This window comes from Macaca thibetana, chromosome 10 (assembly GCF_024542745.1).
Source record: "Macaca thibetana thibetana isolate TM-01 chromosome 10, ASM2454274v1, whole genome shotgun sequence".
In the NCBI taxonomy this organism is placed as follows: Eukaryota; Metazoa; Chordata; class Mammalia; order Primates; family Cercopithecidae; genus Macaca; species Macaca thibetana.
The window spans coordinates 63380648-63394957 of record NC_065587.1 but is presented as its reverse complement, the minus strand read 5'-3'; the positions used below and the strand labels follow the sequence as shown (position 1 = coordinate 63394957).

General features: G+C 50.1%; 2 protein-coding genes across 9 annotated transcripts in view; both read left to right on the top strand.

The window, feature by feature from the left end:
* The window catches only part of DLGAP4 (DLG associated protein 4), a 234343-nt gene extending 223611 nt beyond the window's left edge, over positions 1 to 10732 (top strand). For all 7 annotated transcript variants that reach the window (XM_050807028.1, XM_050807027.1, XM_050807025.1 and 4 more), the window contains 3 exons: positions 6915 to 7006; positions 7975 to 8130; positions 8935 to 10732. In XM_050807028.1, coding sequence (XP_050662985.1) covers positions 6915 to 7006; positions 7975 to 8130; positions 8935 to 9153 — 467 coding nt within the window. In that variant the 3' untranslated portion in view covers positions 9154 to 10732. The remainder of the gene's footprint in view (positions 1 to 6914; positions 7007 to 7974; positions 8131 to 8934) is intronic.
* The window catches only part of MYL9 (myosin light chain 9), a 345283-nt gene that overhangs the window by 315397 nt on the left and 15576 nt on the right, over positions 1 to 14310 (top strand). The gene's annotated exons all lie outside the window — the stretch shown is intronic.

The window sequence follows — 14310 nt, the reverse complement described above, 5'->3', positions numbered from 1 at the left end:
TGTCTCGCTTTCTGAGGAACCACTCAGCTATTTTTCACAGCAGCTGCATCATTTTATATTCCCACCAGTAATGCACAGGGTTCCAGTTTCTCCACATCTTTGCAACACTTGCTTCCACTTTTCTTGATAGCTTTTGGGTTGTGTTTTTTTTTTTTTTGGAGACAGGGTTTCACTCTGTTGCCCAGGCTGTAGTACAATAGTGCCATCATAGCTCACTACAGCCTTGACCTTCTGGGCTCAAGCAATCCTCCCACCTCAGCCTTCTGTGTAGCTGGGACTACAGGTGTGCGCCACCATGCCCAGTTGTTTTTTTTTTTTTTGGTAGAGAAGAGGTCTTACTGTGTTGCCCAGTCTGGTCCTGAATTCCCAGGCTCAAGTGATACTCCACCTTGGCCTCCTAAAGTTCTGGGATTACAGGCAGGACCCTTGATAGCTATCTTAATGGGTATGAAGTATTATGGTTTTGATGTGCAGTTCCCTGATGACTAATGCTGTTGAGATGTTGAGCATATTTACTGAACATCTGTCTATCATTGGAGAGATGTCCTTGTATATTTGAAAACTGGGTTGTTTATCTTTTTGTTGTTCAGTTGTAGGGAATTCTTATATACATATATTCTTGATATTAAACCCTTATCAGATACATGATTTGCAGATATTTTCTCCCATTCTGTGGGTTGTCTTCATTTCTTCATATTGTCTTTTTTTCTGTGAGACAGAGTCTCGCTCTGTTGCCCAGGCTGGAGTGCAGTGGCACAATCTCAGCTCACTGCAACCTCCACCTCCCAGGTTGAAGTGATTCTCCTGCCTCAGCACCCCCGAGTAGCTGGGACTAATAGGCATGAGTCACCAGCCCAGCTAATGTTTGTATTATTAGTAGAGACAGGGTTTCACCATGTTGGCCAGGCTGGTCTCGAACTCCTGACATCAAGTGATCCACCTGCCTCAGTCTCTAAAAGGGCTGGGATTACAAGTGTGAGCCACTGCGCCCAGCTTTTTTCTTCATAGTGCCCTTCAATCCATAAAAAGTTTTCCATTTTAATGAAGTCCAGTTTTTCTGCTTTTTTTTCCTTCCTTCCTTCCTTTGCTTATGCTTTTAGTGTCTTAAGAAACCATTGCAAAATCCAAGGTCATGAAGATTTGGTCTTATGTTTTCCTCTGAGAGTTTGTTTGTTTGAGACGGAGTCTCGCTCCATCACCCAAGCCAGAGTGCAGTAGTGCAATCTCGGCTCACTGCAACCTCTGCCTCCCAGGTTCAAGCGATTCTCCTGCCTCAGACTCCCAATGCTGGGATTACAGGTGCCCGTCAACAAGCCCGGCTAATTTTTGTGTTTTTAGTAGAGATGGGGTTTCGCCATGTTGACCAGGCTGGTCTCGAACTCCTAACCTTAGGTGATCCGCCTGCCATTTATCAAAGTGACCTCTCCCCATCACATTCTTTTTTTTTTTTTTTTTAGACAGAGTCTTACTCTGTTGCAGTAGTGCAATCTTAGCTCACTGCAACCTCCACCACCTGGGTTCAAGTGATCCTCCTGCCTCAGCCTCCCCAGTAGCTGGGATTACAAGCATGTACAACTACACCCAGCTAATTTTTGCATTTCAGCTAATTTTTGCATTTTTAGTAGAGACGGGGTTTTGCCATGTTGGCCAGGCTGGTCTTGAACTCCTTACCTCAAGTGACCCACCTGCCTCAGCTTCCCAAAGTGCTAGGATTGCAGTAATGAGCCACTGTGCCTGGCATTTTTTTTTTTTTTTCTAACCTTCCACACTACACCAATGTATCCACATTCTTTTTCGTTTTTTTATTTTCTTGAGACAGGGTCTTGGCACAATCATAGCTCTCTGCCACCTCAAACTCCCAGTCTCGTGGGGTCCTCCTGCCTCAGCCTTCCAAGTAGCTGGTTCTACCCCTGCACGACCTGGCTGTTTTAAAAAATGTTTTTTAAGACATGAGGGTCTAGCTTTATTGCCCAGGCTTGCCTCCAATTCTTAGGCTTAAGCAGTCCTCCCTCTTTGACCTCCCAAAGTGCTGGGATGACAGGCATGGGCCACTGCACCCACCCCACATTCTTTTTGGTTTTGTTTTTTTTTTTTTTTGAGATGGAGTTTTGTGCTTTTGTTGCCCAGGCTGGAGCACGGTGGCACGATCTTGGCTCACTGCAACCTCTGCTTCCCAGGTTCAAGCAATTCTGCCTCAGCCTCCCAAGTAGCTGGGATTACAGGTGACTACCACCACACTCAGCTAGTATTTGTATTTTTAGTAGAGATGAGATTTCACCATGTTGGCCAGGCTGGTCTCAAACTCCTGACCTCAGATGACCTGCCCACCTCGGCCTCCCAAAGTGCTGGGATTCCACATTCATTGTTGAATAATACTTTCTCTAATGTAGAAATGTAAATTATACCTTTATCTGAATACTTTGAATATATTGTTTTACTGTTTTCATCCATTATGGTTGAGAGTTTGCTGTTAAACTCATTCCTTTGGCAGCAATTTTTCCTCGCCCTTTATTTTTTAAAATAAAAATTAATATGTAGGCCAGGCGCTGTGGCTCACACCTGTAATTCCAGTCCTTTTGGAGGCCAAAGCAGGAGGATCACTTGAGCCCAGGAGTTTGAGACAGACCTGGCTAACATAGTGAGATTTCATTCCTATAAGAAATACAAAAAAATTAGGCCAGGCACTCGTGTGGCTCACACCTGTTATCCCAGGACTTTGGAAGGCCGAGGCAGGCAGATCACCTGAGGTCAGGAGTTTGAGACCAGCCTGGTCAACATGGTGAAATGCCATTTCTACTAAAAATACAAAAATTAGCTGGATGTGGTGGCACATGCCAGTAATCCCAGCTACTCGGGAGGCTGAGGCAGGAGAATCATTTGAACCCGGGAGGCAGAGGTTGCGTGAGCCAAGATGGTGCCACTGCACTCTAGCCTGGGCGACAGAGTAAGATTCCGTCTCAAAAAGCAAAAAAAAAAAAAAAAAAAAAAAAAAAAAATAGCTGGGTCTGATGGCATGTGCATCTATAGTCCCAGTTACTTGGGAGCCCAGGAGGTTGAGGCGGCAGTGAGCTATGATGGCACCACTGTACCCCAGCCTGGACAACAGAGCAAGAGATTTTCTCAAATAAAAAATTTAAAAAGTTAATATTTGCATTATAGGAAACTGAGAAACACAAGAACAACAAAGTCATCCGCAATCACAGCTGTTTACAGTTTGACATGTTCTTCTAGGTCCTGTATGTATTTAGACACAACATCCAGTTTTATGGGATTGAGATCGTACTTTCCTCCCTCTTTCACTGCCTTTTAAGAGCTTTCTTTGTATTACTATAAGTAAGTATGGATTTTGCTTAGGATTCATTTGACTTTCTGGCTCTGAGGGCTGGAGCAATTTCTGGGGGAAAAAAAAAAAATTTTTTTTTTTCTGAGACAGTCTCACTCTGTCACCCAGGCAGGAGTGCAGTGGCACCATCTCGGCTCACTGGAACCTCTGCCTTCCAGATTCAAATGATTTTCCTGCCTCAGCCTCCTGAGTAGCTGGGATTATAGTCATGTGCCACCACACCTGGCTATTTTTTGTATTTTTAACAGAGACAGAGTTTTACCATGTTGCCCAGGTTGCTCTTGAACTCCTGGCCTCGAGTATCTGCCTGCCTTGGCCTTTGCCTTTCAAAGTGCTGGGATTACAGGCCTAAGCCTCCACATTGATAACCATGATCCCTCTGATTTCTCCCATCTCTCTGTCCCCTTTTAGAACTCTGATAGATGCATGTTCTTTCTCTTCCATGTCTCTGAATCTCTTTTTAGTAGTTTGTCTTTTTAAATACTTAGTCCCTACTTCTGTTTGTAAAAAGATAAGGTACCCAGGTACGATCTTATAATTTTTTAGGAAAGACTCCCTTTTATTCCCACACTTTAAACTAAGCCAGGCACAGGTCCCCACTGTCTACCCTGGGGGGCTCATTTTATTCCCCCCAGCTTAACTATTCGTTTAAAATAAATGTTGTGTTCTGTTCATGGGGCAGCTGAAGCACTTTGTACCTGGAGCCTTTCAGCCCTCCTCTCCCTGTAGGGCTCTGCTACTCAGGACAAGTCCTCAGCAGGGTTGAACCTCTGTGCGACCTCCAGTGTGGCCTTGTTTCTATGATGGCCTGATTTTCCTCCTGCTCTAGTTCCAGAGCCCCTGTTTTATCTCCTTCCATTGTCTCACTATCTCTGCTTTGACTTATTTTACATATTCATGGATAAATGTTACAATTTTCATCTATTCCCTGGCAACAATTTCTGGTAAGTATTCATGTGCCATTTGCTGTTCCTGTAATATCTTTAACTCCTGTGTCAGTTCCCTTTTAATTAGTAATTTCTTAATGAGGCGAATTCTTCCTTGATGAGCTCTTGTAAGTAGATCATTGTGAGATCGGGGCCAGGACTGTGTCCCAGGCCAGCAGGAATCATATGTGGGAATAGGGTGGGAATGGGTGCCTGGGAGAGTTCTATCAGGCTTTTCTTCTCCACAGGCAACTACAGGGCTGCTCACAATGCAGGGCCTCCCCAACCCTGTCATTCTCCTTGCTGCCGGCTAGGTTCAGGAAAGCTCTTGCTGCAGTCCACACTCTTTTTTGTTTTTGAGACAGGGTCTTGCTCTGTCATCCAGGCTGGAGGAATGCAGTGGTACCATCATAGCTCACTGCAGCCTTGAAACCCTGGGTTCAAGCAATCATAGAGACAGGGTTTCACTTTGTTGCCCAGGCTGTCTTGAACTCCTGGGCTCAAGTGATCCTCCTGCCTCAAGACTCCTAAAGTACTGGAATTATAGGTGTGAGCCACCATGCCCAAGCCTCCTTTTTAAATTTCAAATAAAATTGGGTGTGCTACTTTTTGTTTGATTTTTGAGATGGAGTCTTACTCTGCCACCCAAGCTGGAGTGTAGTGGGCGTAATCTTGGCTTACTGCAACCTCCGCCTCCCAGGTTCCGATTCTCCTGTCTCAGCCTCCTGAATAGCTGGAATTACAGGCATGGGCCACCACGCCTGAATAATTTTTGTATTTTTAGTAGAGACAGGGTTTTACCATGTTGGCCAGGCTGGTCTCGAACCCCTGATCTTGTGATCCCCCCACCTTGGCCTCCCCCTTCTTGTTTACTTTGTTTGCTTTTCAGTGATTTCTAAGGGGGTTGGGGATGGGTAGCATTGTCTTTATGCCAGCACCTTTTTTGTGTCTGGTGGGGGCAAGGTCTCACTTTGTCGCTCAGGCTGGAGTGCAATGCTGTCATCACAGCTCACTGCAGCCTCAATCTACCTGGTTCCAGTGATCCTCCCAAGTAGCTGGGGCTACAGGCACATGCTACCATGTCTGGCTAATTTTTGTATTTTCTGTAGAGATGGGCTTTTACCACGTGGCCTAGGCCTCTCAAAGTGCCCGGCTGTGCCAGTACTTTATGATTTTTTGAGGCAGGGGGCCTCACTCTGTCACCCAGGCTGGAGTACAGTGGCATGGTCCAAGCTCACCACAGCCTCTGCCTCCCAGGTGGCTGGGACCACAGATGCGCCCCAGCGCGCCCAGCTAATTTTTTCTGTTTTTGTCGGGGACCTCCTGCCTCCCTAAGTACTGGGATTACAGGCATGAGCCACTATGCCTGGCTGATGCCAGCACTTTAAAACTGGAAGTCACAAGACAAGATCAACCTTGTATTCCTGGGTTAAATACTTATCAATTAGGATGTTTATTTTTTTACAATTCTTCTGATAGATCCTATTTGTTTATACTTTAAGACTCCTACATTTATGTTAGTGAAAGTGGTCCATTCTTGGCATGTCTTATCTGCTGTCAGAGTTCCTAAAACAAGTTGCATCATTTTCCATGTTTATTTAATCTCTGGAACAGAATATATAAAAAAGGGATTTCCTGTTCCTTGAAAGTTTTTAATACCTCAGCTGTAAAACTTAGACCTAGTTCCTTTTTTAAGAAGAGTTCTGCTTCAGTTTCTTAAAAATATTTGAGTCTAGGCCGGGCGCGGTGGCTCAAGCCTGTAATCCCAGCACTTTGGGAGGCCGAGACGGGTGGATCACGAGGTCGGGAGATCGAGACCATCCTGGCTAACATGGTGAAACCCCGTCTCTACTAAAAATACAAAAAAACTAGCCGGGCGAGGTGGCGGGCGCCTGTAGTCCCAGCTACTGGGGAGGCTGAGGCAGGAGAATGGCGGGAACCCGGGAGGCGGAGCTTGCAGTGAGCTGAGATCCGGCCACTGCACTCCAGCCTGGGCGGCAGAGCGAGACTCCGTCTCAAAAAAAAAAAAAAATTTGAGTCTAATCAAATTTTTTCTTTTTCTTTTTTTTTTTTTTTAAAGACGGAGTCTCGCTCTGTCACCCAGCCTGGAGTGCAGTGGCACGATCTCGGCTCACTGTAACCTCCGCCCCCTGGGTTCAAATGATTCTCCTGCCTCAGCCTCCTGAGTAGCTGGGATTACAGGCACCTGCCATTATGCCCAGCTAATTTTTGTGTATTTGTAGAGACGTGGTTCCATCATGCTGCCCAGGCTGGTCTTTAACTCCCGACCTCAGGTGATCCGCCTCAGTCTCCCAAAGTGCTGGGATTACAAGTGTGAGCCACTGTACCCGGCCTCTATTTCTTAAGACCTTCTTATGTTTTTCTGGAAAATGTTTTACATTTATACTCAGTTTTCATATTTGTTGCCATAAAATATCCTCAGGAAATGGGATGGGGTTCACTTTATATTGTTTGTGTTTTTCTCAATGAGAATGGACTAATGTGTAGGTAAAATGAAGACCACCACCATCATGAAATAATGAGTTCTACCCTAAGGGAGTGTGCGGGGGGAGATCAAAAGCATGATGCCGTCCCCACAAATGCTGTGCTGTGCTAAATCAGTCTTCCCACCCTCTGCTTCTCAGTCTTAGGAAAAGTCCTCAGTGCGGTGGGCAGTGCCCAGCTACTGATGTCCCAGAAATTCCAGCAGTTCCGGGGCCTCTGTGAGCAAAACTTGGTGAGTGTGATTCTTCTTCTTCCACAGCAGGGCTTCCAGCCTTTGGCTGCCCACTACACTCTGCCACCCCCACGAAGCCTCTGTGCCCTCCTCTGTAACACAAACAGTGCGGCCAGTGGCAATGTGTGTCAGTGTCTACACAAGAAAGGGGGCGAGAGCGCATGCCTGTAATCCCAGCTACTTGGGAGGCTGAGGCAGGAGAATCGCTTGAACCCGGGAGGTGGAGGTTGTGGTGAGCTGAGATCGTGCCACTGCACTCCAGCCTGGGCAACGAGCAAAAACTCCGTCTCAAAAATTATATATATATATATATGTATGTTTTTTCTGTACCTTAGAAGACATTCAAGGTAAGAACTAAAGAAATACCACTGCTGGGATTGGTGGCTTGGCTTTCTCCCTCCCTCTTACCTGTTAGGAGGGCTGGCCCTGCTGGGGTCAAAAGCAAAGTCCTGGGCTGTTCTGCCTGTGGGAATCTGTGTGCTCCCAGTGGGACGCAGTGGAGAGTGTTTGTCTCCAAGACCTGGAGAGACCTGGGGGTTGCATTGTCATGGAACAGAGTGACACGAGGGAGACAACACGGATTCCGTGATCTTCCCCACCTGGGAGTGAATGGGGCAATCGGTGTCACTCACACCATGGCCAAAAACTTGTATTTCTTCCTTGCAAAACAACTGTCTGCTTGGCATACATTAGGGACAGGAGTGCTTTCCTCACCACAGCCCTATAGGCTGTCCCCAAGGATCTCCACCACCAAGGCTGGTGCTGACCAGAACTGGCTTAGATTCATTCATACAGATACTGACCTGGACACTAGGCCTCAAGGGCCCCCTCGGGTGCTGGTGGGGCCAGAGGAAACATGCTTCAGCAGGGCGCGGGGCGGGGGAAGCAGAGACGGCGGAGACGGGGGGTCAGGGGAGCAGGACAAGCCTCTGCTGAGCCCGCCCCACTGATCCCCATCTGGCCCACAGAACCCTGATGCCAACCCACGCCCCACAGCCCAGGACCTGGCAGGGTTCTGGGACCTGCTACAGCTGTCCATCGAGGACATCAGCATGAAGTTCGATGAACTCTACCACCTCAAGGCCAACAGCTGGCAGCTGGTGGAGACCCCCGAGAAGAGGAAGGTGAGCATGGAGCAGTGCGGAGGGGAAGTCCAGGGACAAATTCCTGGTCGGCAATAACGCTGCCCACATCGGTCAGTGCTGCTTGGCTCCCTTCTCCGTGTGTCGTCTTTGAGCTGGGGGCTCACGTCCATCACTGCGTGGGGTCCATGCTTGGCACTTGTCTAGCATGCCGCTTGCTCCGTATAGTTGAGGCTGCCCCTGAAGCATGTGTCCTGCCCTGCATGTCCAGAAAAGGGGGTCCTGGGAGAGGCACGCCCACAGCCTCAATCACGTTGTAACAGAGGAGGTAGCAAAGTGGTCCCTTGTCCTGGGGCCCTGCTGCCAGGAGTCCTGGGGTCTGGAGCCAGTTCTGTGACCTCGTGGTAGCCAGCCTCTTCCCCGAGGCCTCCTTCTGCAAACCAACAGCACCAGTGACCCCTATTGAACCATGGCCCTGTCTGCTCCCCTAGAATAGCCTGTAAAATGGGACCTGAAGCCCTAAATTTAAGTCTCTGACTGTACTCGGGCTAGCTCCTGCCTGAGTCTCAAGCTCCTGGTGGTTCAACATGAGGGTGGACACGGGGATCTGCCCATCCTGCTGCTCGAGCACCTTCGGAGTCTAGGCTTGCTTTCCGTTCCTGTGCCTTGTGCTCTTCCCACTGTCATCGCTTCTCGTGGCTTCCTGATTCCAAGTGTGTGTTGCTTGTGCCCGATGCGGGGAAGCTGGGGTGGAGACTCCAGCTGCCAGCATATGGTGGGGGTAGCGCCACACAAAACGTGGCACCTTTATTTTATTTTTGTTCCCTCCTCACTGTCTCACTAAAGGAAGAGAAGAAACCACCCCCTCCGGTCCCGAAGAAGCCAGCCAAATCCAAGCCGGCAGTGAGCCGCGACAAGGCCTCAGACGCCAGCGACAAGCAGCGCCAGGAGGCCCGCAAGAGACTCCTGGCGGCGAAGCGGGCAGCTTCTGTGCGGCAGAACTCAGCCACCGAGAGCGCAGACAGCATCGAGATTTATGTCCCGGAGGCCCAGACCAGGCTCTGAGACCGTGCAGGAGGAAAGAAATGATTTTAAATCATTAAAACCACAAAAACTAAGTGCGAATGGAACAGAGTTTTCTCAACCTTTGCTATGGTTATTCTGTCTAGAGACCCTGAGCCAACTTTCAAATTGACGCATACAAGGGCTCACATTTGGCTTTTTTGGGTCCCTCCCAGCTTTAGGTTATGAAAATTTTACTCACAAAAAATCAACAAAAATCACGAAACTAGAAAACTTTTTTTTCCTCTTGCTGGCCGTGGTGGACTAGATAGATGGACGTCGGCAACTCCCGGCCCAGCCTCCAGACTGCGGTCTTTTTACTCCTTCTATCTGACGAGAACTCACACTAGCTTGTTTACAAGATGACGACAGTCCAAGGGCAGCCTTGGGCACCTGCCATGTTCCCTCCTCCTTTCCCCAGCTACCCCCCGCTCTGACCTTGGATTTTCATTCTTATGTTTTTCTCTTTTCCCTTCAGAGCTCACACAGTGGTCACCATTGTGGCAAGCGGCTTTCTGGGTCTCAGCCCTCTCTGCGGTTTGAGGGCCCAGAGGACAGAGAGATGGACACGCGTCCCCTCCCTCCCCCGCCAAGTGCTCACACACAACCTCACACGCGCACACACACACGCAGATGGAGGCGCCTCACTGGGAGGTGCCCCGCCAGCCCTGGGCAGTGTCAGGCAGGACTCACCACTGAGCAGATGAGGGAGGTTTTAGTCTTGGAGGGGGAAATGAGACGAAGCCACAGTTATCACACTCCAGACTCCCGCCTTTTTATTCTCTCCAGCCCCTTCTTCCTTCAGCAAAATCTAGGACTCAGAGTGGCTTCCAAGGGGCTGTCTGTCCTCAGCCGCGCCTGTGTCTGGTGCCCGAGGGGCGGGCGGCGGTGTCTGTATGTATGTGTACATATGCACATAGACCTTAGAGTGTATATTTAACAAACGCCCATCTGCTCACCCATGCCCACCCAGCGCCGCCGCTGGCTCTCGGGGCACCTGGCAGGAGGCGGGTGTGTGAATAGCATATATTTTTACATGTACTATATCTAGGTGTGTGTACAAGTGTGTGTAAAAATACATACCTTGTGTGTAAGCAGCCCTCTTTTATTTTTGGTCTCCACCCCCTCCCCCCTACTCCCAAGGGCCCATCTGCCCAGCCTCTGAGTTTTCTTTTTTTTTTTTTTTTAACCCCAATTATCCTTCTCTCTCTCCAGCCCCCCAATCCCACTCCCAGGGTGTCACGAGCCCTGAGCTGCAATGGCCTGGGCCTGCAGGGCAGGGTGGGGGAGGGCAGGGGCTCAGCCCTGAAGCCAGCTCAGTACCCGAGGGGCTGCTCTACGCTGTGTATGCGCCTCTCTGGCATCCGAGACATCCTCTTGGCTGGCGCTTGCTGCAGGGGGGACTCCCCCAGGTGAACCAAGGGCCTGCTCCGGGGCCCATTTCCAGCTTGGCCGCCGTCTGTGACCTTGGGCAAGTCACTTGACCTCTGTGTGCCTCAACTTCCTCCTCTGTAAAACGGGGACAGTCCCTGCCCCTCCCTACCTCACAGGCATGTTGTGAGAATAAATGAGGTAACGTGTACCAAGGGCTTGTGGCATTATTGCAGGGGGATGAGCAGAGTGGGCCCAGGAAACTGAGCCAGACCCCCCCCAAAAGGCAAGCTCTGTGGAGACAGCCTGATGCGAGTGCCAGCCAGGATGCCAGCTGTCACATGCCAGCTCTGTGATCTGGGGCAGGAAGATGGGGCTGACAGTCCCCTCTCCCGAAAATGAGTGTGCACTTACCAGCTTCCTGTTTGAAATAAACCCTTGAAAGATAGACGCTATCACAGAAGCAAGGATAGGCTGATAAAGACCACCCTAGAGGACAGTTTACACTCCCCACAGATCCACAGTCTGCACATTCTCCAGGGCGGGGTACTCAGTATCCCCCTGCCTTGCAGCTGCTGCCACTCTGTCGGGTGTAAGCCCTGAGTGCATCTCCAGAGCACCTCTACAGGCCCAGTGCTGGGGCAGAGTTCACTCTGGTGAGGGAGACATACTGAACGTGACAGACAAGGTCAAGTCAACGACAGGTGGTGAAAAACAAGACGCAGCAGAATGAGGCTGCAGGACCCCGCAGGGCGACTGCCAAACCCAACCTGGGCAGGAGTGTTCTGGTAGAGACTGGAAGGATGAGTGGGTAGCCAGCTTTGGGGGAGGGAACGGCACGCAGTCCACACAGAAGCAGGAGGTGCCGAGCCCTGGTGGTAGGAACATGCCTTTTTTTTTTTTTTTTTTTGGAGACAGTCTTTGTCACCCAGGCTGGAGCACAGTGGCGCAATCTTGGTTCACTGCAACCCCCGCCTCCTGGGTTTCCAGGGTTCAAGCAATTCTCCTGCCTCAGCCTCCTGAGTAGCTGGGATTACAGGCGCCTGCCATCATGCCTGGCTAATTTTTGTATTTTTAGTAGAGATGGGGTTTCACCCTGTTGGCCAGGCTGGTCTTGAACTCCTGACCTCAGAATCAGCCCCCATTGGCCTCCCAAAGTGCTGGGATTACAGGCGTGAGCCACCGCACCCGGCCGGAACATGCCTTTTAGGAAGTTCTCTGGCCAGGCTCTGGAGCCACAGATTCCTGGTCTCCCTTGGCCCAACCCAGCCAAGAAGCTCATGACCTCAGGCCCAGTGGATGCACAGACCCTGCCTTCCCAGCAGCTTTGTTCAGGCTGCCCGGCCCTCCCCAGAGAGGTCCCTGGGAGCCCATCCCAACTGTGGCCAGACCCCAATACACCTGTTAGTGGTGACGGAGCATCTGGTGACCACAGGTGGCTCAGATTAACTCCGGGGCTGGCACCTTCCCAGACCTACCCCTACCCTGAGACCCAGCTGGCGGTGACTTGAAGGGTAAGTGAAGAGGTTTCCGGTTGCATCAGGCATTGAAGCAGAAGTTCAGGGGTGCAGCCAGCAGCCGGCTCTCCCGGATGGGCCATGGGGACTGGGGATGGACCCTAAGCCTTTCAGAGCCTGCTTCTCCTGTGGCAGGGGAAGGGACTTGAGGGTTAGATTAGGGTCTCAGGAGGGATCCTGCACTCTCTATTAAGCACAAGATGGGGTAGGGGTGTCTGATGTACAGAATCTGGACCCCCACGCCCAGCCCTCCTGGCACAGCAGAGAAGATGCCCCCTCCATTGAATGAACAGTATAATAATGAACACATATCCGGCGGCCAGAATCACCAATTACCGATATTTCGCTCATATGGGCATTATCCCTCTCGGATACATACACATCGTTTTCCCCGCGAGCCATCTGAGAGTCAGTGGCATACACTGATATTTCACTGCAAAACACATCACGCAACTCCCAGGCACAAGGACGTTCCTGCACAACCACAACACCATCACCACCCTCAAACTTAAGAAAGGAATGTTCCAGGGAGCCCCTCCTTTACCCAGGAGAGCACTCAGTGCACATATTAATATGGCCTAAAGCATAGTCCATACGCCAGATGCCCTCACAACCTTGTCCCTTACACCTTTTCCCTTTTATCCATCCAGGATCCCATTAAGGATCAGTCACTGCTTTCAGTTACCATGTCTGTCTGGTTTTTTTTCTTTCTTTTTTAGACAGGGTCTCACTCTGCCGCCCAGGCCGAAGTGCAGTGAGTGGTGTGATCATGGCTCACTACTGCAGCCTCAACCAACTGGGCTCAATCAATCCTCCTGCCTCAGCTTCCCAAGTAGCTGGGACCACAGGTACATGCCACCATGCCCAGCTAATTTTAAAATTTTTTGTAGAGATGGAGTCTCAGTTTGTTGCCCAGGCTGGTCTCAAACTCCTAGGCTCAAGTGATTCTCCCGCCTTGGCCTCCCAAAGTGCTGGGATCACAGGTGTGAGCCAACGTGCCAGGCCACCATGTCCTTCTAGTCTTTCTAGTCTCTTTACAAATCAAAATTTCCCTACTTTGTTGGTTTTGTTTTTCGAGATGTTGATGGTGTTTTATTTTTTTTTCATGGGTTTTTTTTGGTTTATTTTTTTTGTTTTGAGACCGTCTCGCTGCGACACCCAGGCTGGAGTGTAGTGGCGTGATCTTGGCTCACAGCAACCTCTACCTCCTGGGTTCAAATGATTCTCCTGCCTCTGCCTCCCAAGTAGCTGGGATTACAGGCATGAGCCACCTCGCCTGGCTAATTTTTGTATTTTTAGTAGAGACGGGGTTTCACCATATTGGCCAGGCTGGTTTCAAACTCCTGACCTCACGTGCTCCGCCCGCCTCGGCCTCCCGAAGTGCTGGGATTACAGGCATGAGCCACTGCGCCAGGCTGAAATGTTGGTGTTTTTGAAGTATCCAAGCACACTCTATAGAATGGTGCACCATCTGGGTTTATGTTTTCTCATGGCCAGATTCAGATTAAATGGTTTTCACAAAAGTATGACTTAGATGATGTCCCATGTCCTTGTACCTTGTTCCATCAGGGACGCATTTGTCACTTCAGGGAAAGGCTGACAGCAACTTCCCAGAGATGCTGGGAATGAGTCCTCAGCTTGTGTTTCCAAAGCCTAGTCCTTGAGGAAACAGGCGACCAGGACAGGGACAGACAGGAAGCGCCCTCCTAAAGGCTGCAGGATATGACCACAGAAGTGGCGGAGGGGACAGGAGACTGTCAGCCACCTGTAGGTCCCTGAGAACCCTACACGGCCCAGGTTTCCCTTGTAGAACCCCAAGCTCCCCAGGGTTGCATGTTTGCATATTCAGCACAGAGAAGGCTCAGCTACCACCGGGAACAGCACTGGGCGCCCAGACCTTATAGACAGGACAGTAGGACAAAGCCACTGTCACCAGGAGCCTGATGGCCAAGTACCACGCGGAGCCTGCATGGGCAAATGCTGTGGAGGACAGACCCACTGAGATGAGATTTCTAGCACCAGCAGTGGAATGGGCTTTACGACAGAAATTCTAACAGTCTCCTGCCCATCTGAATCTGTGGCTGATCTGAAAGCTGGTGTGGTCTCTGCTGCCGCCCCTGGCCCTACCATATGGTGGCCACGGGAATTTTTCTTTTTTTTTTTTTTTTGAGACAAAGAGTCTCGCTCTCTTGCCCAGGCTGGAGTACAGTGGCGTGATCTTGGCCCACTGCAAGCTCCGCCTCCCGGGTTCACGCCATTCTCCTGCCTCAGC